General features: G+C 42.8%; 1 protein-coding gene across 1 annotated transcript in view; it reads right to left on the bottom strand.

The window, feature by feature from the left end:
- The window catches only part of LOC109529333 (membrane-associated phosphatidylinositol transfer protein 3), a 58,001-nt gene that overhangs the window by 4,014 nt on the left and 29,235 nt on the right, over window positions 1–24,752 (bottom strand). Inside the window, exons 4-13 of the mRNA XM_019892660.1 lie at window positions 21,336–21,406; window positions 20,876–21,099; window positions 13,999–14,188; window positions 12,301–12,447; window positions 11,161–11,348; window positions 9,471–9,634; window positions 8,146–8,316; window positions 4,262–4,429; window positions 4,024–4,172; window positions 1,503–1,688 (exon numbers count right to left, since the gene is read on the bottom strand). Of these exons, the coding sequence (XP_019748219.1) occupies window positions 1,503–1,688; window positions 4,024–4,172; window positions 4,262–4,429; window positions 8,146–8,316; window positions 9,471–9,634; window positions 11,161–11,348; window positions 12,301–12,447; window positions 13,999–14,188; window positions 20,876–21,099; window positions 21,336–21,406 (1,658 nt within the window). The remainder of the gene's footprint in view (window positions 1–1,502; window positions 1,689–4,023; window positions 4,173–4,261; window positions 4,430–8,145; window positions 8,317–9,470; window positions 9,635–11,160; window positions 11,349–12,300; window positions 12,448–13,998; window positions 14,189–20,875; window positions 21,100–21,335; window positions 21,407–24,752) is intronic.

A 24,752-nucleotide genomic window follows, 5' to 3' on the forward strand; every position in this document is an offset into this window, starting at 1 on the left:
TTTTTTATTAAGTGCAGGGGGAGGCGGGAATGGAACAAGTCTCGAAATACTGAGGCTCTGCGCTGGATGAGCAGGCAGCAGCCAAATTGAATCAGACACGTGCCATTATAAACTCTCACACTCGGGCAGGGAACAAGTGTCCAGGAACATGAGGCCAAGGTCTGGCTAACATGCAAAGCTGCTGTCACAGTTGCACTAAACATCAAGCCCCCCCCCACCTGATCACAAACATACTGTAAAATTGTTCTCTGGGAAGAGATGCAACAGGGTTCAAAGGGGTTGAACACTCACGTTTAAACGATTTCACATTGCGGGCCGCATACGGCCACGGTAGATGTCAGGTGGGCCGGATCATTGAAATGATCCTATACTCTGCTATAAATAACCAAAATATAATGTCTTTCCTTTGTTTTGGTATAGTGAAGCACAAGAACATTAGGAAAATGTTGAAATTGAATGAACATATCTTTTACAAAATAATTCATGAAACACCTGAGACTTCATTAGACAAATGTGCAATTTACTTTAACAAGTAAATGGTATTGAAAAATATAGTCATGCATTTTAAGATTAAAAAAGACTTATAAAGAAAGGATTTTTTAAAACCATTTACACATGTGCATATAAAACCTAAATTTAATCCCTGCCTACACTTTACAGCCACCACTTCTCCGGGAGAGATAAGTGGGCGAGACCCCTGACTGGGAAAGAGCACGAGCCAACAAGCACACCGGTGGCTCCAGCTGGGACGTGGACCCTTTTTATTAAGTGCAGGGGGAGTCGGGAATACAACAAGTCTCGAAATACTGAGGCTCTGCGCTGGATGAGCAGGCAGCAGCCAAATTGAATCAGACACGTGCCATTATAAACTCTCACACTCGGGCAGGGAACAAGTGTCCAGGAACATGAGGCCAAGGTCTGGCTAACATGCAAAGCTGCTGTCACAGTTGCACTACACACTAAATTTAATCCCTGCCTACACTTTACAAACTAAAAAGAAAACAATGTGCCCCCTAGCGGATAATCCATGAATTGCATCTTATTGAAAATATTAATTCCGTGTCTTTTATGCATTTTTTTCATTTATAAATTATCCTGCGGGCCTGATCGAACCTCCTTGGGGGCTGGTTACCGCTCGTGGGCCGTATGCTTGACACCACTGGTTTATAATATTTTAACCATATCCAATGGGAAATGTGATGGAATGGAATGCACCGCAGCCGTGTTACCATGGTTTTCCGCGGACACAATTCTATTTATAGAAGAGTGAGAAGGACAAAGCGGGGCGAAATAAATTCCCACCTTTTGAAATGGGCAGCGACAACTGAGGCTTGGTGGGGTGAAGGGCATCGCTATCTAGATTGTGTTCGTCACCAGAACCTTGGCGGTGATGAAGAATTGCAAGTGTCCTCCAGCTTGAACGTGTCAAGGCCTAATTATACTAAGACCTGGAGTCAGCATTGTTACGACGACGGCTGTCAATGCTCCTTGCATTTTTAGGATATCTGGAGTCTATTCAACATGTAACCACGCAGAGGGGGGGGGGGGGGGAGTAGGACAGTGCTGCATACCCTCAGTTTGACATGCGTCCTCCGTCGCAGCCACTTTTCTCGCGGGCTAGAGGGAGAGAAGGGGGCTGAGTCCAGAGCGTCCGCTTCCTGCGTCTTTGTGAAGTCGCACCGCATGAGCTGTGAACCAATAATCAAAAGTGACACAATGGAAACACTGACAAAAAATCCTTCAGGCCAGTGTTTTAAAACAGCGATCCATAAACTTGGGGTGCACTGAATTAAAAGTCTCAAGGTGGCTGGAGTGTCTTTTATCATAGTGCTCTTGTATAATGACGTTTTGAAAATGTTTTTGCAAGTGTGTTTCGCTTTGACTTGCTATTTTTGTGTGGGTGTGCTGTCTCTTGAGATGCTGAATAATAGCATAGCATAATAGAGTTGGCCAACGGCTGCTCTACATCGAAATCTTTTACCAGGATCCGAGAAATGTAAAAATCCAAAACCGTTGGGTATCCTTATACACGACCACCATGACCCTTTTAATCCGGCGGATCCCTAGAGTTACACACATGAATATTTCTCAATCCCCGTTTTAAAATAAATGCAAATGTAAAGTGGTCTGGTGGTTGTTTGGGTGAGCGATTTGCAGTTGAAGAAACCTTGAAGCGTTGTTTTATCGGAAAGCAAGTCATACAAGTGAAAGCAACGATTTGAATATACCGGTACTTGGATACGATTTGAATATACGAGATGGAAATTGTGGCTCTATACTTGAAACACAGGCCAAGCGTTTTAGGATTGGCCTGAACCTTGACGCTTTTGTTGAGGCGAGAGATAGATAGGAGCATAAAAGATAAAAGACGTGATTCTGCCTGATTCCCACAAATTAGCTCGTCTGCTGCGCGGGTCCTTGAGTCGTGCGGCGAACCTTTTGATGTGAGGCGAACTCAGTTAAATTGGTGTGGATAGCATCTTGGTGGTGCCGTCTGATTCCTTATTCTGCTCACGGTTTGCACAAAAACAGACACACCGTGGACTCTGTGGCTCTTAATCATGGATTTTCTTTTCTTCTTCTCAGAGAACGTTCTTGATGTTTTCAGAGACAGAAACCTGTTGCCCACGTGCATCTTCTTCCCCACTTGTTCGTTTTTTAGTGTCTCCTCTATTGACTACTTGATCCCTATTTTTCATCCTTTTCCTCCTCTTCTTTGTCCTTAAATATCTTGACAACTGTGATTTTATCCTCGCATCAATTTATTTGTTCCCTTTGTTAACCCCCCGTTGCTTCTTATGGCACAGGTGTCAAACTTGTGTTTGTTTCGTGTTTGTGCCACTATTTGTTTCAAATTGCTACCCCGTTGGTTCCCGCGTTTTCTCATCTGTTTCCCCATGTGTTGCACTTTTTGTTCCCTTCTTTGGATGTGTCTCGTCTCCTTTTGTTTGTTCCCTTGTGTTCCGTTTTTGTTCCAGTGTTCCAGTTTCAGTAAATGCATATTCCCTAATTGTAGTGCTGTTTGTTTCCATGTATTGCACGTGTCTTATTTTGTAATGACCTTGTGTGTTTGTCCCTCATGCCCCGTTTGTTTGCTTGGGATTGTTCCCTTGCGCCGCTCATTTTCTTGCGCTTATTTTATTATTTTTTTTTTTTTGTCAGAGTGGCCTTTCTCTCATATATCAACTAGATCTGTCCCTCTTGTGTTAAATCCTGAGAACACAGCAAGCTTTTTGCACATTACTTTACTTGCCCCAAGGTAAGTGAATAAAAGCACACAATTGATTTTGTGCATGTCAGCTGTGATGGATCGATAGACGGTGTTAAACTTTGTAAGCTTTTGCCGGCTTTCATGCTCTTAATGCTGTCGATTATCCCTCACACTTGATGGATGCGAAAAGTCCTCACAGATGAATGAATGCAGTTCAGGAGGGAAGTTTAATAAATTCATGAAGTTGGCTGACACACACCAGCAATTGTTACAGTACCAGAACAGAGTTTGCTCCATTTTGTGGCACAGAAGACGCTATTAATAAAGTAACACTATTATATAATGGGAGCAAGAATGAAGGGAATGGCAAAAGCCAAATGTGAAAAAAAAACTTGATTTAAAACCAAGGCCTGAGATGCTAACTAAAAACCCAAACACATCTGAAACCCCCATTTGACCCATTTCATCCTAAACGCCGGCCAAAAACTCTAATTTGAAATCCCAACCCTTGTCTGAAACTTTAAACCAGGCTTGAACCGTTCTCATTTGTGTCAGTTACTATTATACCCCAGTGTATCAGCCATGGAATTCTTTATCTGATTAAAAAGCCGCTTGAATTCTGCATATAAGATAAGAAAAAAATATGCTGTATGACTGTCATCACATTCAGCAATCGTAACAAGAATACCGTTTATGACTCAACCATACCACTTTTAGTCTATAATGGGCTACCTGAGGATGCCACACAAGATGTTTGATTAGGATCTGAGTTTGATCATCATTTAATAACCTGAGACCGTCACTGGGCCTACCTGTCGAAGTACAAAGGCAGCGACGTCCGTGGACTCCCAGTAGGAGGCGTGGAACAGGTGTGGCAGCGCCACGGTGGGGAAGGCGGTCAACACGTCCGGGCAGTAGAGGGAATAATCCAGCCTCTTTGAGCCCCACCAGCTACTAGAAACTTCCAACACCAAAGCAAACATAACTACCCAGACGAGAAGACATCCTCTCTCATTGCCCCTCCCCATCATCAACCCCCTCCACACTCACTATTGGCGATAGCACCACCCAGGTGATGGCCGATGGAGCCGATGGACATTTGACTCTCCATGCTGGTCACGCTGGCCCGTCGACCTCCTTCCTCAGAGGATGACTGAGGAACTCCAGGGGTCTGCTCGCCCTCCAGAAACACATCGGGATGGCCCTGGATACTGTCACCTTCCCACAGGACAAAGAGAAAGGAATTGATCACTCAGGCGTGGATCAATACATTTTTGACATGGATGCTGTTATTTCGGTGAATATTGAGGACATCTATAGTAAAGACATTGTTTCTTCTCTGCTCGGACTGCGATCATTTGGAAAAGGATTATTTGCTGATGAGAACGTACCTTAAGACTTGATCCGAAATGCTCACCCTGGCTTCAAAGCCCAGTTTGAAGCAATTCTTTGAAACAACCCAAATTCAAAGTTGAAACCCTAACCTTTCCTAGAAACTCAATGTGGGACCTTAATTTGGAAAAGTAAGACCCTAAAGCTAGCTTTAACCCTTAACTTGAAACTCCAACCATCTCTTGAAACCCTAATACCCTAATCCTGGCTCAAACCCTTACCACAATTTTAAACCCTTAAATTAAACCTCAACCAAATTTGAAACCTTAACCCCAGCTTAAAGACCAACTGTGAATCCATCAAAAAAAAAAAAAAAAGAACCCTAAAGTAAATCCATCATCCTGGTTTGAAATCCTAACTTCAAACCCTAACCCTGTCTTGAACTACTAATTTGAAACCCTCACCTTGTTTTGAAAGTCTAACATGATACCACAACATCGGACCCAGACACCAAACTCTCAATTCATCAACCTGTCTCATTTCATATCTAAAATGGTGATCACTGCCATCTACTGGTGGTTGAGCATCAGTCAAGTTTCTACCAATTTTGAAATTTGCAGTGAAGCAGCATCAAACCCTCCTCCACCCATCCCTGTCTAGAAACATAGTTGACAATACTCGTCGATGGCAGGGAATGAATTTTAATATGAAACCCAAATTTTGGTTTCAACCCCTTACGTGAAACCCTTGAGTTATTTGTTCGTGCCTTGCTTGCGTGCTCCATCGCTAATGACCTGACCGCAACTTTGCGTGTAAAAATTTAAGCCATCTGAGCAGCTTTGAAACAATGTTGTACACGCATCTGTGTAGGATCTAATCGATACATTTCTGCGTGTGTCACAAACAAGTCATGACTCAAGTCTCAAGTCTGGGGAGTCACTCGGGTCGATTGACTTTCATGTGCAGCCAACCGGACAGCGGGTAGGATGAAGAAGATTGAAAGGACAATGGACCGGGAGGGAAGAACACAAACAGGAAAGAAAGGCATTTTATTCCGTTCACAGAGCACAGGACTTCAATACAAATTCTTCCAATCAACACAAAAGCTTCTTTCAATGTGTCCAACTTAGACGAAATGTTGAGCTGTCTTGACATTCGGGAAAAAAAAAAAAATCCAAGGTAGCAATCAGTCGAAAAAACGTGTACTATGCTTTGTATGCGGCTTTGTACAATCCCTCCGCTCTCCTGCGAGGAAAAAAATAGACGACTTTGGGAAAGCAACATAAAGCAACAGATGTGCTCGTTGTTCCGACCCCGAGAATCCAGATGATCCCGAGCTTCGGGTGTGATATATAAATCCTCTCAGTCCAGGCCCCATTGAAAGTGGATTTGTTTCAGTAATGAAGACAGAAGGCAGATAAAGTAGATTAGCACCTCACTCGGATTCCTCAAGTTTTGGGTATTTTTGTTTTTTTTTTTGCTTCCCTTCGCATGTGACTACAAATGCATCACAAAGGCTAATGAGGACGCCCGTCAAGAGAAGAGCGTTACTCTGATTCCTGAGCAACATTTCTCAGACACGACGCCTCAGTCCCCAAGCACGCACGGAAATAAAAAAGGCAGGAAGACGAGTGTTGCGGGGGAAAAAAAGAAAAGAAAAACAGAGGCAGAATAATGATGTCGCCAATTCATTTTTTATTGGAGGGTGACGCAAAAGCTGTTGCACCGATCGTAAAAAAAAAAAAAAAAAAGGACGGGGGGCCTCAGCTTCACTTGCCAGGGTTAAGCATGCCGCGGCCTCCAAAGTGTATTTAGAAATAATACGTTAGAGACATGAATCGTATAACATTTGAATCATATTCATTATTGACATGTTTCATAAAAAAACAAAATATCAGATAAATAAATACACTAGTGGTTTAAATCGTTACCTTGGTTTGAAAAAGAAATGAAGTGAATGAGGTAAATGAATGACTGAATAAATGTAACAAAGAGTCATTCAAATATTTCCTTATTAAAAAGACTAATCTAATCCGGCATTGAAATAAAAGTATAATGGACCTTATTGGCTGCTTTTTATATTTATCGATATAATGTCATAAAATAGAAATTAGAAAATAAAAGTCAATTTTATTAGGTATGAATGGGTTTCATCGGGAAAGACTCCTCTATTTGAAAAATACAGATGCGCTTTTATTGAACATCAAAAAACCCCTTGGCCACTCGGACACAAAGTCAATGTTCCATAACATTTCTGAATAAATCATTTTCTCGGCATGTTTCCAAATTTTGCTGCAGGCATGTGTGCGACTTTGCCCGTCCGTATGCGTGTGTGCTGAAGAAGACGAAGAATAGGACACGCTAAAGTTTGTGGGCGTGGAAGACCTTCAAACTACTTTGAGCTGTGCTGTAAAATTAATCCTGTAATTCATTTTCCACTTGAACGTGCTCATCACTTATTAAACTTTAATTACATTTTAGTGGAGAGCTGTTGATGCTTTGCCGGCTTTTCATCCTTTGTACGACCATCAAAGTGGGGAGGAGAGCGCAACGTCATTTCGAGCTTAGAATCCCGTCAGAGTTTTCAAGCTCTGTCAGAGTAGTCACATTTAGCCATTCGGGCCACTTTGCGTTTTGGCCCTGGCATATTTGGAAGAGGTGGACTGTGGTGCGGCTCAAATTGCTAACTGCCACCGTGGACAATCAAAATGAACACGACGACAATAAATAATCCACAGGGGTAATTAAAAATGATTAATTCGGTGGTTTATGTCATCAGTAATTCATAATAACTGTCAACTTGCGCAATAGAAATAAAGAAGAGAGTAAATCACATTTTGAAATAATCCGTAGAATAAAAAACAATGTCCAGTGCACTTTCAGACGCATGCAACTGAGCAATACTACTACTACTACTCTGACAGAGCTCTCAACTCAACTCAACTGTATTTATAGAGCAATTTAAAACTACCACCGCTGTATACAAAGTGCTGTACATAGAGCAAATATCATATATACAACAATAAACAATAAAACAATTAACTAATAACGAAGACAGTAGAAAGCTTCAGAACAGGAAAATCTAAGATCAAGTCTGAGTCATGCTGAGTGAAAAGCCAAAGAAAAAGCAATCTACACATCATATTATCAATGTGATCGCTCCTCTTGCCAGTGATTCGGAATAACCACCATTTTGCACAATGTAAATGTACACATCAAACAGAAATAATACAGACTCGGAAAAAGAAAAAAGGCCACAGCAGATGTACACACACGATATCATTTGTACAACTCATAATGAATGCAATCACTCCTCCCATCAGTTATTTACAACCTCCACATTACAAAACAGAAACACACAAAAATGACTAGAAATAATCCACAAAGTCAAACGCACACTCACGCCTGTGCAATGTACTTGTCTGATGGTTAATGAAATCACTCCTCCTGGCTGTGATTCCTGATAACTACCAATGTGCACGCAATGTATGCGTCCCAAAATGCCACTTCTTCATGATTAATACCACTACGCGCAATAGAAGTAAACACAATGACAATCAATAATTCACAGTAAAAATAAAAAAATAAAATAAACCTCTTACCTATGACCAGGGAGCGACCATCGCCCAGAGGGTGTCGTTGGTAGCGTGGCACAGCGAATGGGGGCAGCTTGTGAAAAAGAGGCTGCAGCAGAGGCTCTAGCCTGGAGGCCGAAGGGTCCGACGGAAAGAACAGGTTGAAGATCTGAGAGCAGGCCGGATGGAGCTGATGCACTGAAAGACGGTGACGCGTTCGTAAGGACAGACGTGAGCAGGAGACACCATCCATATCATGACTTCAATAATTGAGATAGCTCCCGGCATGATCCAGTGCTCAAGAGAAATAATAAACAGTGTTAAACCAATAGGTCATACTTACAGTATTCATACTCTTGTGAAGGCAGTATATAAATATACTAACTTGAAACCGCCAAAGCCCAACGCAGGCCTGAGACCCAGAGCCAGTAGTGAAACCCTATTTTCAAAACCCCCTTGAAGCCATAACCCTGGCTTGACACCACAAATTGAGATCATAAATCCTCATTTGAAACCCTAAGTTGAGAACCTAAAGCAATGTAAACTCAAATTTTAAGTCCTTACTCCTGTGAGTAACCCTAACCCAGGCTTGAAACCCTGGGCAGTATTTTCATAGACAGGCGCACACGCATCTTCATTTTTGTGCCACAGCAACGGCAAGTCTTGTTTTACCATTTTTGTGAATTTGGCAGACCGTGATGCGTCTTGCTGGGCACTCCAGCAGACCGAGCGTGTTTTTCCCAGCGCACCCGATAATTTGGCGACAGAAAGCATACCAGATTTCAGACCAGGTGAAACGCAGGCGGCGCAGGTGTGGTGTACCGCAATTTTGGTGAATTTGATTGAGGCGCAGGCAGACAGATTCGCAGATCCGCGGATGTTGGTGGTGGATTGCAAAAAAAGTTATGTCACATTTAATATGACAACAGCATCCATCGAAGACTCTGAATCATTGTACGCATAAATTCCTGCAAAAAAATGGGTTATTATTATCATCATCAATATATATATATATTTAAAGTATTCCCCTGAAAGCAGCAGAACTTGTGCGTGTGGCGTGTGTGTCTGTGTGTATGAAGTAATTGGAGATCATGACCTTGCCACAAAACCCGACTCCGAAGCCCTCATTTGAAATCGTGAACCTGCCGTTAAACACTAGTTTGAAACACAGATTTAGGCTTAAAACTCGAATTTGAAACCCTTACGTTTAAAAATTTCTGTTCTTTGTTAAGGTGGAGTTTTTAATCCAACACCAGTTAAAAAAAAAAAAATGGTGTCTGCACATAGTTGAAAGTCAGTGGTGATGGACTGATGCAAGCACACATCATGCTGTAAGAGTGTGGCGCTCTCACCCTGGACGGCGGGCAGCACGGTGCGGCGCATGGCCAGCACCAGACCCAGGGGACAACCCAGCAGGAAACAGTCCGACACGTCAAAATCAAAGCGTCCGGGGTTGAGCAGCAGACTGGGGCTGCTGCTACTGCTGGCGCGCACCTCCGCACTTTCCTTTATCAGACTGGGCACATAGAAACAAAGTACAAGCAAGATCACGACATACGACAAGCTTCATTTGAAAGCCTAAGACGACTATGAAACCCAAATTTATTACCATAACCCTAATTTGAAGCTTTAACGCAGGCTTGAATCCATGATGATAAACCAAGTTGAAAATTTGAGACCCAAACCATTTTTTTCTCATCTGCAGCTGTGGTTATTTTTAAAGCGCTCTTTAAATAACGTTGAGTTGTTGTTGTTTTTAAAGCTAAAAGTCTTCAACGACTGAATTTAAAAGTGTTTGTTTGTTTTTTTTACATTTCATCATCATATACAAATGTGACTAATGATCACACTGGATGAGCATCCGGGGGCAGTTGTCAGCATCTCTCCTCCATGACTCAGCCACAAAACACACGCGCACGATGCATAACAACAGTAACACCACACTTGCAGCTTGAGGGCCTGCGTTCATCCTCCGCGACGACCTTCGTGCTGACGGGCAGAGTTTCTAGCAAGCCAATGTTTCCAGATTGAGTTTTGTGCAGGAAAAGGGGATTAGCCAACTTTTACTCATATCTCTTCGAGGCAGCACTGCGGCAGCACTTCTTTCCCAACCTTTATTAAACCAAGGCGCACCACTTGGCTAAAGGGAAAAAAAAAAAAGAAATAATGCTCACCTCTTCCCAACCCAATGACTTATTCAGTGTGAAATTTGGGCCTGTTTAATTCAACACAAAAATGATATATATAGATAAGAAGATATATCAACTTGGGACTTCCTTGAAACTTGAAGGTTATGACTTGAGACATTTCCAGCATGTGCCTGTTATCAGAAACGAGGCACCGCCGATCATCACGACAGCTCTGCTATGCAGTTTTACTTCGACGTGAGAACGGTTCTGCATAGTCACTTTTCCATAATATGCTGCCTTTAAAAATAAAGATCGGGGAAGGCTGTTAGAAACAGAGGGAGGCATCTAATATGAGCGGCTAATGTGTGACCGGTCGTGTCCACTGAGGAGAAAAAGTGCAGAGGCTAACCTCCTCTCGACGCAATCACAAGCCAGAGGTGAGCGCTGCGACGTTCCGCGTGAATTCATGGCATACCATCTGCAGCCGATATATTACATGACTGAGGAGGGAGTGCACAAAGTAACTATTTATAGCGCAGACAGACGGGTGAGTAAGTGATGGCAGAGGGTGCGATGCAGCCTGTTAGGCTGCAAATATTGATGAAAAGCGGGAGCCAGACGGTCCGGGTAGACCGGGATGAGAGCGGAACGCCGAGGTCGGAATGTTAATACCAAACACACTCGTCACGCAGAGACAGATTGAGAGTGAGGGAGTAAACGCTGGCAATTCTGGACGGCAGATAGCAGGTGTGTGTCAGAGAAGTTCCAGGATTGGTAGTACAAAAGATTTTGACTAACTGGAGACAGACTCAGTTCGGGTGGGAGTTATAGTTTGAATCGAGGTTGGTGGTTTGAGTAAAGGTTACAGTTCGGCGGAAAGGATTAGAAGGTGGGGTTAGGCAGTCAGGATCACCTGGAAAAGAAGACGTGCTGGCCAGTGGACGACGTGTCGCCGTCGTACGAGTCGCTCTGCTTACGGCTGAGGGATGGCGGCCCCTGGCAATGACCTTCATTGGGGGCAGAGATGTCGATGTTGCTCTTACTTAGCCTTTTGCTGGAACTTAGACCTGGACTGGACTCTCCAAGTAGGCCCGGGTTTTCCTGAGAGGAAAACATGAACTGACGCGGTTATAGTACTGTATGTTAGCAGTTTCTTAATTCTCATTGATATTAGCACCTGACTACAGCGCAAGATCCTTAGCAACCCGCCTTCACACTTTTTGTACTCAGATTGCTATTTGCCAGCATATCAACTATCAGCATTTTTGCGTTTGTATTAGTAGCCGACCACATGTAGAATGATGGAAAATACTTGGCACTTTTTGAATTGAGGTCACTATTTTGTCATTTGTTAGCATATCAACTGTTAGCATGTTAGCATTTCATGAATTCTCATGAGAAATAGTACCTGACCGCAGGACATGGTGTCAAATCCATCGCGATCTGTCTTGGCATTTTTCATATTACCATTTGGCCATTTTTAGTAAACAAACTGCTAGCATATTAGCATTGTATCTGTTTTTATTGGAAACAGGACTTGACCACAAGACATGATTTAACAACCTGATATGCCTTGGCGCTTTTTGGACTCAAGCAGTCAAGTTGCTATGTTAACAAACTACCTGTTATCATTTTTCATTTGAAATAGTAGCAACCCGCTTCAGGGCAGGATATTACATTTTTATTGTCATTTCTGAGCTCTTTCTGTACTACAATTTCCAACATGAACAACTGGTGTCATGTTCCCATTTAATTGGTTAGCATTTGAAAGAGTACCTGACCACAGGGCAAGATGTCGCGTCTGTGTCATTCCACATTAGCACATTTTGCACTTAGGTTGCTATCTTGCTGCTTGTTAGAATTGTTAGAATATCAACTGTTAGCATATTAGCATTTAAATAAATGTCATTTGCATTCATCCATCCATTTTCTATTCCGCTTTTCCTTATGGACCTGCTTTTGTGGTTTTTATTCATAGGTCGCTACCTTGCCATATGCTAGCATTTCAACAGTGAGCAGTAATTGCGCCTATCTTAGTAGGATTTACAATCACCTTGAGGCTCTCAGTGCTGTTGTTCCTGCTTCCACTGGTGGTGGCGTTGTTGTTGTTGTTGTTTGGGCTGCCAGGTCTTTGCTGGTTGCTGAAGCACAACGCATCAAAACACAACACGCCACCCACGCAGTCGCCCATTAGGCACACCTGCATACAACACGCATACATATGCTTTAATGAGCCTCCACTACATTTTTAAAAGAAGGATTTACATGGACTCTTGGGGTATAAATGTTTGTTTTGTAACTTCTGCAGGAAAATAAGCGTCAAAGATATGTCTTTCATCGAATGGCACGATCGGCTTCGCACAAGACGCAGTTTCCTTGTTGCTGTTAGCCATTTTTCTTGAGTTGAGTCAGCAGGTACTTAAATGAGTCACACATGTACACCATTACAGAATTCAAATTTGCTCATTTTTCAGGCCTTTGCCTTTCAAAGCCTGTTGCATGCAAATGACAAGTCACATAGACGGTTAATTGAATGTCACAGATGAACTTTAATCTATGTTATGTATAAAACAGTGGAAAATTTGGATTTTGACGGCATGGGACTTTTAAATAAAGTACGGACCCTACGCAGTGCAATACAGCTTTATTTATATAGCGCTTTCAAAACAGCTGCAGCTGTAACAAAACGCTTTCTATAACTTTTAACAGAAAATAACAATAATACAACAGAACACATCACATAAAAGATTGACAGAAATACAATGGGAACAACTATTCCTACATAGACTGCAGTGTACTTTGACTGGTGACTTTGAACATTAAGTCAAGGTTCCAATTTATTAGCTGGAAATGAGCTCCTCTGCTTAATCATTTGTGTAGTCTCCTGTTGTCTGTTTCCATTGCTCGTACCCGGGAGGTTTATTACAATTACAACACTGAGCAAAGACAAATATAATAATCAATTCTCTTCATTAAAACCCAATTATTGTGTATAAACAATGCAGGACTAAATCTCCAGAATCGATCACAGTCTCCTTACTCCGCAGATTTTAATCATTTGTCGTACAATTAATCCACTACTTTCAGTAAAATTTATGCTGAATACTTAATTCTTTCCGAAGTGTAAATTTTACTCCGATTCGGCTGGGACTAAATACAGTCTTTTATGGAGTATCATTTCCCATGAGAGGAAAATGCACCCCATGAAATTTGGTGTGCAGTCACTGAGATCATTGCGTCGCCACAAGACTCGAACAAATCAAGAACAATAGCCACAGGGGAGATCGTTATTGTACCGTTATTGTAATCACCTTTGCCACGTTTAATCCGCAGCTCTTGATTCTTTCCCTTGCTTGATTGGCTAATCAAGACTGTATCGACTCCTGCAAGAGGCTTTTTGTGAACTGTGGCGAAGAAGCAAACTTTGGATGACCAAAAAATAAATTTAAAAAAATCAACCTCCGCAACAATTCATAGTCATAAGTCAAATTGTAGAGTAAAATTTGGTCAAGTCACTTAACAATCAACTCCAGCTTCAATAATCACTTGACTTTTTCACTACAGCAGGCGCGTGGCGGGATGGGGTCGGGATCAACTGTACTGTGCAACCTTGCGCTGCATTATTCACAAAGTGTCATAACATCTCGCAAGTGGTGAGTCACCGCCACAGTTTTTTTTTTTTTTTTTGATATTCGGCAACAAAGAAGGCACAAAAACCAATAACAATCGCCCAAAGAGCAAATGCACGCACCTTTCCCGAGAAGCCCTGCCCGTCGTCGGACTGCAGGAAGCTGCGGTACACCTGGTTGGCGCGGGCGATGACGGTGGCGACGGCGTCCTGGTAGCGCGGAGAAACAATGGCGAGCAGCGGCAGGGCGGCCAGCGGCAGGTGGTCCACGCTGCTTGACACGCAGCTTTCGTCGTAGCTGTATGGGTTAAGACTGAAGGAGCAAGAAGAAATGCACAAAAATCATCTTCAGCATGTAAACCTCTGAAGAGCGCAAAGAATAAACATTTCGGATTTTTTGGAAAAAAACGTATGTTTTTATCTACCTGTATGATCACATTTTAATTTTATTTGTTTTAAATTTTTTTTTTTTTTTTTTATCTGAAAACAGAGCTGCACCCGCAACCTGACCTTGGATGAGCAGATGAAATTTTTTTTAATCATAGTTTCTTTTAATTCTAATGACATAACACAAGGCAATATTTTCATTTTTTTTTACTAAAATTGGACAGCATTTTCTCTCTTGATTAATTCAAAATAAAAAGAAAATAAAAAGAAAAGTTTGACCTAATTGTAAATGAGAAGCATGTATTTTAATTACAATGACATGGCCTGAAAGTATCCTGATAAAAAAAAAAAAAAAAATGAATGAAACCCAAAAGTCCACATTTAAATTTCCTTTAGGTGTGGCAATAAACTTTCTCTCGGTGGTGCATAAGGAGAAAAAGCTGTTGTGTCACAAAGAATAAAACCTCCCCGCGCCAGTGAGCGCCTGCATGTGCGTGTCAGCCAAGTTGACTTGAATGGATGTTTATGCGTCAGTGTGATAGCGCTGGGGAAAAGACCCGTCATGCTCTCCTTGCGCCGACTGACTGTCAACGCCATCCATCAATCGGCGGCATTACAAGAAATGGCAGCGAAGCTCAGCCAAGGCTGCAACGCATCAGTGGCCGAGGTGCGCCAGCTCCGTGAGAGCACGTTCAAGCATTGATAGCATTGGTTCTCAAACTGGGGCTTCGCAGAATAATTACCGAAGCAATAAATTATTTGATCCTTTTTACATGTGCTGACAGACACATTAATAAAACAAGCATAACTAGATAAATTCAGTCAGTGAATAACTCGCTAAGAATCATCCCCAAAGTCAGCCGTCTGGATCACACTCGCTCACTCTTCTTGCAGTGAAAATGACCCCACAAGAAACTTGCGCTCCCTTTACACTGAAGAGCTAAAGCCGGTCGCCATTTTGGACACTTTTGCGGTTTACTGATGTTGAAGTTAACAGTATAAATAACATCGCCTCTGTCCCTTTTGGACCCGGCGCTGGTTTAGCTGCAATAATTCACCCAATTTGGGGTGCTTTTAACCCATCAATTTCAAGAGTGTATTCCTAACCGTAACCAGGAGTCAAAACGAACATAACCTGAAATGACCCTAGTTTGAACCTCCCATTTCAATAAAAAGCAGATAATTAAGACATTATTGAGATGTTAGAAAAAAAGAGGCCCTTTAAACACAATCTTTAATGCATTTTAATAAAACATTGATCAGAATCAGTGTTTCCCAACATTTAGTGGAAAAAAAAATCTCACCCCACACTAGCAAACAAAAATGTCACAAAAGGTTTTTATTTTCAATTTAATTAATGTTCTTATTCAGTGTAAGGTCTGGGGCCTGTTTTAATACAAAGATATAATGTTATTGTGTGAATGCCAGAAGGTGAAAACAGAAATTCATTGTACTTGCAGGTAATTGTTTTTGCCTGTTATATGTTTGCTGGCATACAGTCGGTCATTTTCTGTTCAATGAATTGAATAATTTCCCGCAGCACACCTGACGAGTTTGGGAAACACACATCTAGATTATCTTGCCAAATCAGATCAAAGTCTACATAATCTACATCATTAGACTGATGTGTTGTTTTGGATGTGCTGCGTAAATTCATGTCGCTCCAAAAGTGCTGACAACACATTTTTCACGAGTAGCAACACTTGCGAAAACAATTAACGGCATGCAGATTCATGAACACGGATGAAAAGAGACGTTGTCAGTTGCTCTCTGGCTCCTGTCACTTCCGCTTGTTAATACACGGTGAGCAAATGTATTCAATTTTTTTAAAAACCCTGGCTGGTGTCCCAGCGGAGCAGTTATGAAGAAGGATGCGCAGCTGTGAAGCATCCCTGGATTCGTCACGATGGTTGAACTATGTGACGTGCAGCTGTCTGGCATGCAGGATTCATCCGAATCCTCTGGAGATGCTGTTTGACTGGCGCTCTGTGAGGGCTCCTTTGTGAGAGATTGCTTTTTTTTCTCCTTTTTCTTTTTTTTAAAGCAGAGCTCCAGCATGCTTGTAAGATAATGGCGAACATGCATGTACTTTGGAACATGTGGTGGGAATGTAGACATTGGTATACTAGGGCGGAAACAATCCTAAGTGTACAGGTATGTCACGATTCTTTTTTGGGGAGTGGTGGGGGGGGTGTCACAATACGGTGATACCTCAATTTACGAATGACTTGAATTACATATTTTTCAAGATATGAGCTGCCGCTAGGACAAGCTCTTTTGTCTTGAGTAGCTTAAAAAAAAATTTCAGGTCTGTGCGCTAAATGGTGGCACAGCAAGGAGCATATAGTAAATAAACGATTCAATATCATCACGCTCCTAAAAAAAAGGCCTAAGTCGTTTTTTTTTTTTTTTTTTTTTAGTAAAGCTGAAAAATGGAACCAAGTTCCAAGTAGATTACATTTTTTAATCATTTCAATTCGGGGGTAGAGATGAATGATCTGGTCAACTAAAGATGAAACGTCTTTGAATTGGGTCACACCCCACGTATCACAAAAGACGTATCGAGCAGTCTTTTGTGAAGATGCACGGCTATTTGAACAGGTAGCCAGACAATATAATAATACTCACAAGCAGATATTTTTTTTTCATCCTCTGAGAAAATCAACTAGTATCGCTGCAGCTTACTGAGTCACTTAGTTGTGAAATCCAAAAAAAGGAGCACAATGATGAACACAGGAGGGACTTCTTGATCTCGATCTTATTTTATATTTGGTTCTCTTAATTCTCATTATCGAGAGCCTTTGAAGATGCTCCTGCAGGCCCAACGCAAGCGATCTGCCGAAGGGGGCTTCATTAAGAGCAGAAGATAGCACTACCGATCAACCTGGATACTCTCCCTGCTGTTAAAAGATAAAACATCTCACTCTTCGGGGGGAGGGGGGGGTAAAACAGCGTTGACTGCCAGCTTCTGGCTTAATTGCACTCTGGATGTAGAAATACAAGCCAATTTGCTCCTTGGAATCTCTTCATGAACAGAGTGAGAACGTAAATAGTCGCAGTTGTTACTCGCGACCTGCCAGAATAATGAGAGTCCGAGCTAGACCTCCTCTTCCTCATCTTCCCTTCCCTTAATCTCTCCTCCGGGGCTTCTCTCCATCCTTCTGCTCATGTCAGCTTTTTAATAGTCCAAGTGTTTCTTTTCCATCAAGTTAGCAGAGAGGTGGTGGGCAGGCTCCGTAGGCAGGTGGGGTGTGAAAGGAAATCTCTGTGGAAAAACCCTGCAGCGTTTTATGCTGTGGAACATTTTTCCCCGATGCTGTTCTGGCTCTGACGCCAGCATCAGCCATGTTGGGCCGAGAATTTGAAATTGTGAACTTTGCTTTCATATATAATCATAAACTTTGTTAAACATATTTTAAATCCCATTAACAATAAAAACCCAATACTGGGGCGTGAAGATGTGTGAGTTTAAGTGGCTGCCGTGATCGCCCTCTGGCAACGCATGTGCATTTTGGACCCTGAGACGACACGCTACTCTCCTTCTTCCAGTGGTAGGCCGGCAAAAAGTATAGTTTTAAAATCACATTATCTATTTATAGTATTGGGGAGTGGAGAGTGTCGCTCGTTTTTTAAGCGGCTGCCTTGATCGCCCGTACTTGCGGGGCATTTCGGCCTCTGAGACAACACGCTTCACTATTTCATCCACGGATAAAGCTGACATATATAATTATGAATTTCATCAAGTATTGTTTTAAATCAGGGCCAATGCTGGTTTTAGTAAAGCCGTCACCCAAAAGGCTTAATTAACATCAGACCCTGCTAACCCAGTCCTAAAAATCTGATATTGTAAACCTCATTTGAATCCCCCTGCCCCCCCTGCCATGCCGAAAACGAAAAGCTAATAAGTTCCTAGTACACTAATTTACAAACCAGACCTTAGCTTGAAAACCTAATTTGTCAAGCATTCCAATCAATGCTGCAAGTTACCTCCTGTAGTGAGCATGTGTGTTTATGGAAAAGCAGAGTTTGTGTTGTTTTGACAGGTTACCATCAGCAGCTCTTGTCGATAATTAGACAATAACTGCAGGGGGGCGACAAGCTGTCTCCAGCAAAGGAACAAGCGAAGAAGCGTCTCCACGTGGACCCCCCGACAGTACACCATTTCTAATTACATCCAAAGCAGCGTGTTTGTGTGAAACTTTTCACGCGCTCAACCTCCGCGCCGTGTTTTTTTCTTTTTTTGTCAGGCAAGCTGGTAGCCACCGCAAGTGGAAATCAGCCAGCGACGGTTTCCCACCTGTTCATCCCTTGTGTTTGTGTCATGTCAGCCAAATGAGGTTGAGCACGCCCACGTGAGCGACATTCTTATCAGATGCCACCATTTATAACGTTATAATGACGTTATTTGTACTGGTGGTTAACACTGTTTATAATTGACGCCATTACAACGAACACTGTAATGACCGCTAACACCACTTCGAACAACAGTTCTCACACTGAGGAAAAAGGACCTGCGAGGTTCTGCAAGACGTAGCTTTCGGTCCACAAAACGTCACAAACGTAAACCTGGTTTATGTGTCTTATTTGTTTTTAAAGATTTTAACTTTGTTACTGTTTGATTGATTTTAAATTGTATTATGTTCAAGTGGCTTACATTGTATGATTTTTTTTTTTTATTCACAGCTTTGTTCACGCTACTGTATAAATAAAGTACGTAAAGTGACTTCAACCTTAACTTTGTCTTGCAAGCCTACTGAGAAAACCTAACCCTTGTTTGAGACCCTAAGCCTGACTTGAAAACCTCCTTTGAAGTCCAAACCCAGGTTTGTAACCCTAACTTTGGTTTCTAATGTTGGTTTGAAACACCCAACCGTGGCTGAAAGCCCCAACTTCTGACAAGGTGCTCAAGAGTGCAATCATATGGACGATGAGGTGGTAAGGACTGAACGAAACCTTTACCAAATACTTTCCTTAAAACATGATATTCAGGAGGAACTTGATCAAAATGTCTACTTTCCGTGGACGGAACGACAGCTGACTTATTTTCGAGCTTAGTTGATCTTAAACACCGGGCATAACAAAACAGACTCCAATTCTCTAGTGATGGAAGACTCCAATTCATAGCAGCATTACGTATTTTCAGCCGAGCTAGCCCGAACACGATTGGAGGGATTCGAGACGCCATGACAAAAAAAAATTCTCCGTAACTTGACATGATTCCTGGAGATACGTGGTTGAAGAGGCCAAAATTTATCAAGGTCAGTAACTCAATTTACCTGAGAAAATTCTTCCGTGGCGCAACTTCGGGCTTCAGCTATCAGAATCAGAATCAGATTTATCGGCCATGTATGCAAGATACACACATAGCTGGATGTTTTAATGAGCACTAGTGAACAAATTGCTCTCTTAGTCCGAGCTCACCACCATAGCGTGACGGATGAAGCAAATTTGGTTCTTGATACATTGTTGGGGCAGGAGGCATCTCAATCGTGGCAGCTCGGGAATCCGAGGGGTGCGTTCCTCGGGTGCCCAACTGCTCAACGCGTGAGCCTAATTCATCAAACCGGTGGGCCGGCAGGGCAACCGCACCACGGAGCTCCGTTAACGCGGTCTCCTGCTGTCCCATCGGTCGTCCCTGGCTGGCCAAAGCATGCCGAAATTGATCTGAGTCTCCGGTATCCATGGTCGGATAAAATTCTTCCGTGGCGCAACTTCGGGCTTCAACTATCAGAATCAGAATTTGATTTATTGGCCATGTATGCAAGATACACACATGCCTGGATGTTTTAATGAGCACTGGTGAACAAATTGCTCTCTTAGTCCGAGCTCACCACCATAGCGTGATGGATGAGGCAAATTTGGTTTTTGATACACTGTCGAGGCAGGAGGCATCTCAATCATGGCAGCTTGGGAATCCGAGGGGTGCGTTCCTCGGGTGCCCAACTGCTCAACGCGTGAGCCTAATTCATCAAACCGGTGGGCCGGGAGGGCAACCGCACCACGGAGCTCCGTTAACGCGGTCTCCTGCTGTCCCATCAGTCGTCCCTGGCTGGCCAAAGCATGCCTAAATTGATCTGAGTCTCCGGTATCCATGGTCGGATAATTCTGACAAGGATGGGAAACTAACCAGATGGAGTGCGGATCGTGTACGTGAAACCTAAGCAGCGGTATCGCGCCCAAAGGACTGCTCTGTTCCTTCTGCGTCGCCAAACACGTCTGCGACAATTCAACCAAAACATCACTAAGCCTTAAAAACCAAACGATGCGGATCCAAATGTGAAACGGCATCATTTGCACCTTTAAAAAAGAAAGCAAATAAAGTTGTAAAAGGTGTTATGTCTCCTCATATTTTCAACAAAGGAGCTCTGCGCTGCAAAAATGGGAGCTTTAATGGATGCGAGGCTGTATAATTCATAACGAGGACACAGTGACAGCAGCCGTCCACATCCATTAAGAAAAGAACGCCACAAATGGGAGATGAATCCAAGTCAAACATCAATTATCACTTAATCCACAAAGATACCTCTGCCAGGGAACATTATTTCACATGCTAAAAAAAAAAAAGGAAATTCCTGCAGAGAAGCTAATCCAACCAGAATAACGAAACACTCACTTGGACACGAGCGAAAAGGCTTCGGCGCACACCGCAGGGCACGGCACCAATTTGATCATCACGTGCTCGGCGGCGGGCTGGAAGTGCGCCTGCGTCACCTTGTCGAGCACGGACGCCAGGGTGGCCACGTCGCCCGCCTTAGCACTGGGGTCGCCGCCCACCGTGTCCAGGATGTTGCCACCGTGCACCACCAGAAGCAGCACGTGCGTCGGACATTTGGAGTTCTACAGAAGATGGACGGGACCCGATGGTGAATCAGCGTGTGGCTCGATACCAAAGACTTTTTTTTTTTTTTTCTGGTACTCCATCTTCCAAGTCAAACAATTGTGTGTTAGTGCTCACAAGGCGGTTCTGCTTAGACCTTGTCGACTTGAATTCTTGTCAGCTACGCTATGTTCCAAGTAACCACTATCAATTCTGTAATCACAGTGAAGTTCAGTGTTTCAGATAAGCGTCATACCTCTCCATGCTCCAGGCCCTCGATGCCGCTTTGTGGGGCACAGCGTGGATCATCCAGCTGATAGAGACCCTCTGTAACGGGGTGAGAAATAACAGGGTAAGTCAAGGCTCAACCACACGTGGGGGTCATGTAACTTGACTCAAGCCACGCCAATTTTAAGACTTGCTTGTCGAATACGCACGAAAAGACATTCACTTCTGTCTTCTCAGGCCTGTTCCCATTTGAAAAGTGAGCGTCATACCTCTCCATGCTCCAGTCCCTCGATGCCGCTTTGTGACGCACAGCGTGGATCGTCCAACTGATAAAGACCCTCTGTAACGGGGTGAGAAATAACAGGTTAAGTCAAGGCTCAACCACACGTGGGGGTCATGTAACTTGACTCAAGTCACGGCAATTTATAAGACTTGCTTGTCTAATACGCACGAAAAGACATTCGCTTCTGTCTTCTCAGGCCTGTTCCCATTTGAAAAGTATTTTTTGGTGTGGCCTGCGCAAACCTGTCAAGTAACAACCCACCATTAAGCTGATACTCGCAGTCTAAAGGCCACCTCTCCTGATGTAAAGGTTACCGTGAATTTGAGGTTCACTCTGCAATTTCACCCGAAAGCTGGAAAATCACGGCAATTTATAAGACTTGCTTGTCTAATACGCACGAAAAGACATTCGCTTCTGTCTTCTCAGGCCTGTTCCCATTTGAAAAGTATTTTTTGGTGTGGCCTGCGCAAACCTGTCAAGTAGCAACCCACCATTAAGCTGATACTCGCAGTCTAAATGCCACCTCTTCTGATGTAAAGGTTACCGTGAATTTCAGGTTCACTCTGCAATTTCACCCGAAAGCTGGAAAATCACCAACTTCTTGTGAGCAGTGGACATTGTTTCTTAGCGGGATTTTATGACTTGACTTTTGACTTGCTTAATCAAAGGATCTTTCATCTATAACTGCTTCAAACAACGTGTATGCAGAAAAGTGGTTAAGATCGTATGACTGTCTGTGTCTCATGTGTTGTGTTGTATTATTTGGTCATTTTATGTGAACTGTTCTTTTGATGGCGGCGCGGGCACCCGCAGCGGCTCCTCTCTCTCTCTCCCCTGAGGAAAGAAATTGCATCTGTGCTGTATGTTGCACACGTAGCGCATTTGACAATAAAGTTGACTTGACTCAAATTGCTTGGGGATCTGAACTTGATTTGCATGACTTCTCCACAGTAACCTCGATTTGCTTGAAAATTAAAGGTTAAGATTTGAAATGTAGTCAAGACTCCTACCTCTGCAAACGATATCGATCTGTGAAGGCGGTTGATATTACACAAACGCCTCTTAATTTGTCTTCATTGCAGCTTCAGACTGGATGTTGCTACTCCTATATGGTTAGTTGAGAAGGATTTTTTGTCCCCCCCACGGGTACAAAAAAAAACAGCTATGTTCTTAAAGCTTCTGAAGACCGTCATCTCATTCAATTTCCTCTCTAAATTGCATGTTTATTTGGATTTATTCTGTCCTCTATTCGCAGCCCTGCCGCACAGAAGGGAGCTCGCTGCACGGCGACACTATTTTTGGTCACAAAGCAACAGAAAATCAATGAAGGGAGATTTTCTTGTTAAAAAGTAGAGGGAAGGAACGAGTGCAGGAGAGAGGGCAGGAAGGAAGGAAGGAAGGAAGGAAGGAAGGATGGAGAGAAGGAAGGAGTGCAGGAGAGAGGGCAGGAAGAAAGGAGGAAAGCGAAAAGTTCCGGCATTCCCTGGAGACAAAACATTGTCGGGTCCCACAAAAGGACTATTTCAAGACGAGAGGTCTTACACGCTTGGAGTAATAGGCCAAGGTTAATGGCTGCAAGTAATAATGCAGCCATGTGTCCACATAAAGATAATGATTGGTTTTCAGCATTTTTCTCGAGAGGCTGTGGTGTGCGAAACGGCAAGAGTTGCTCTCGATCTTCAATACCAAGTACAAAAAAGGTTCCGATTATGCTTACCCATAGTGATAGCAATACGTTTGAATAATCAAATTGATCCAATACTGTAACATTTGGTATTGATATTCAATAATACGTAAATACAGGGTTGGTTTTGCAAATACAGACACATTTTTAAAAATGAAATTGATTTGATTTTTCAATATTTGGTGCCGAGCCGTAAACCATGGAAATATTGGGCAAGCGGTGTCGATACATAGAACGATACATCCTCATACCAAAGGTGGATGGATCATCAATTTGATCAGATAACGCAAGATTTGGGATCCGATACCAGCAAAATACAGTAGTCGCACATTGAAATCTGTTTGATTTGGCAAGATTTGCAATTTTTTTTTAAAAAACATAGTCAATGAGACAAACAAGATGGCTGAAAGTCTCATGAAATGAAAGGAAATATTGATCTTCCCGTTTGGATCACGTGAATCGACATTGAAATCTATTTGATTCGGCAAGATTTGCAATTTTTTTTGAAAAAACAGTCAATGAGACAAACAAGATGGCTGAAAGTCTCATGAAATGAAAGGAAATATTGATCTTCCCGTTTGGATCACGTGAATCAGCCTCCTTAAACGGGATGTTTTTTTGAGTGTATCTTTCCCATTCGCTGCGGTTTCCCCTCAGGTCTCTCGCGCTGTCGCGGTGTCACATTTATCTTGTGTAGCCAAGCAGATGGTTGGGAGAAGAGCGCCGCAGGAGGACGCAGACGTGAGGAAAGCCATCTTTGTCATCTCTTCGGCAGTTACATGGAATAATGCATGCAGACTTTCTCTTCAGGTCTTCAGCGTATCTTTCCCATTCGCTGCGGTTTCCCCTCAGGTCTCTCGCGCTGTCGCGGTGTCACATTTATCTTGTGTAGCCAAGCAGATGGTTGGGAGAAGAGCGCCGCAGGAGGACGCAGACGTGAGGAAAGCCATCTTTGTCATCTCTTCGGCAGTTACATGGAATAATGCATGCAGACTTTCTCTTCAGGTCTTCAGCAAAATGTTTAAAATGCTTCCAAAAGCCTGTCTAAAAACCTTAATTTAAGACCTTAACCTTGACATGAAATTCTAATTTGAATCCCAAAACCTGATTCAAAAACCAATTTGAAACCCTGACTCGGATTCAAAACTTTTACTTGAAAAATGAACCCAGACAGGAAACCCAACTTTGATTTTTGGGGCGTTTTGAGTATCGTTGGCTGATATCGGCGGCTTCCACAATACCCAATACTGATACCTGGTTTTGCTACTTGCGTATTCCTATTTAACACCTACTACAACTACTTTTTAAATATAGATTATCCTGTCTTTGTGAGGCCTTGCATCTCTTTGCTATTCGGACTTGAGTAAAAGCGTTTATATGAGTGGAGTGACAAACCTTTGCAGAAAGACGTCAGAGAGAGACATAATGAGAATGGAGGTGATGTACGAAAAGGGCAGAGTGGGGGGGGGGGGGGGGGA

Source organism: Hippocampus comes, unplaced genomic scaffold (assembly GCF_001891065.2).
Source record: "Hippocampus comes isolate QL1 unplaced genomic scaffold, H_comes_QL1_v1.1 scaffold72, whole genome shotgun sequence".
NCBI classification, from domain to species: Eukaryota; Metazoa; Chordata; class Actinopteri; order Syngnathiformes; family Syngnathidae; genus Hippocampus; species Hippocampus comes.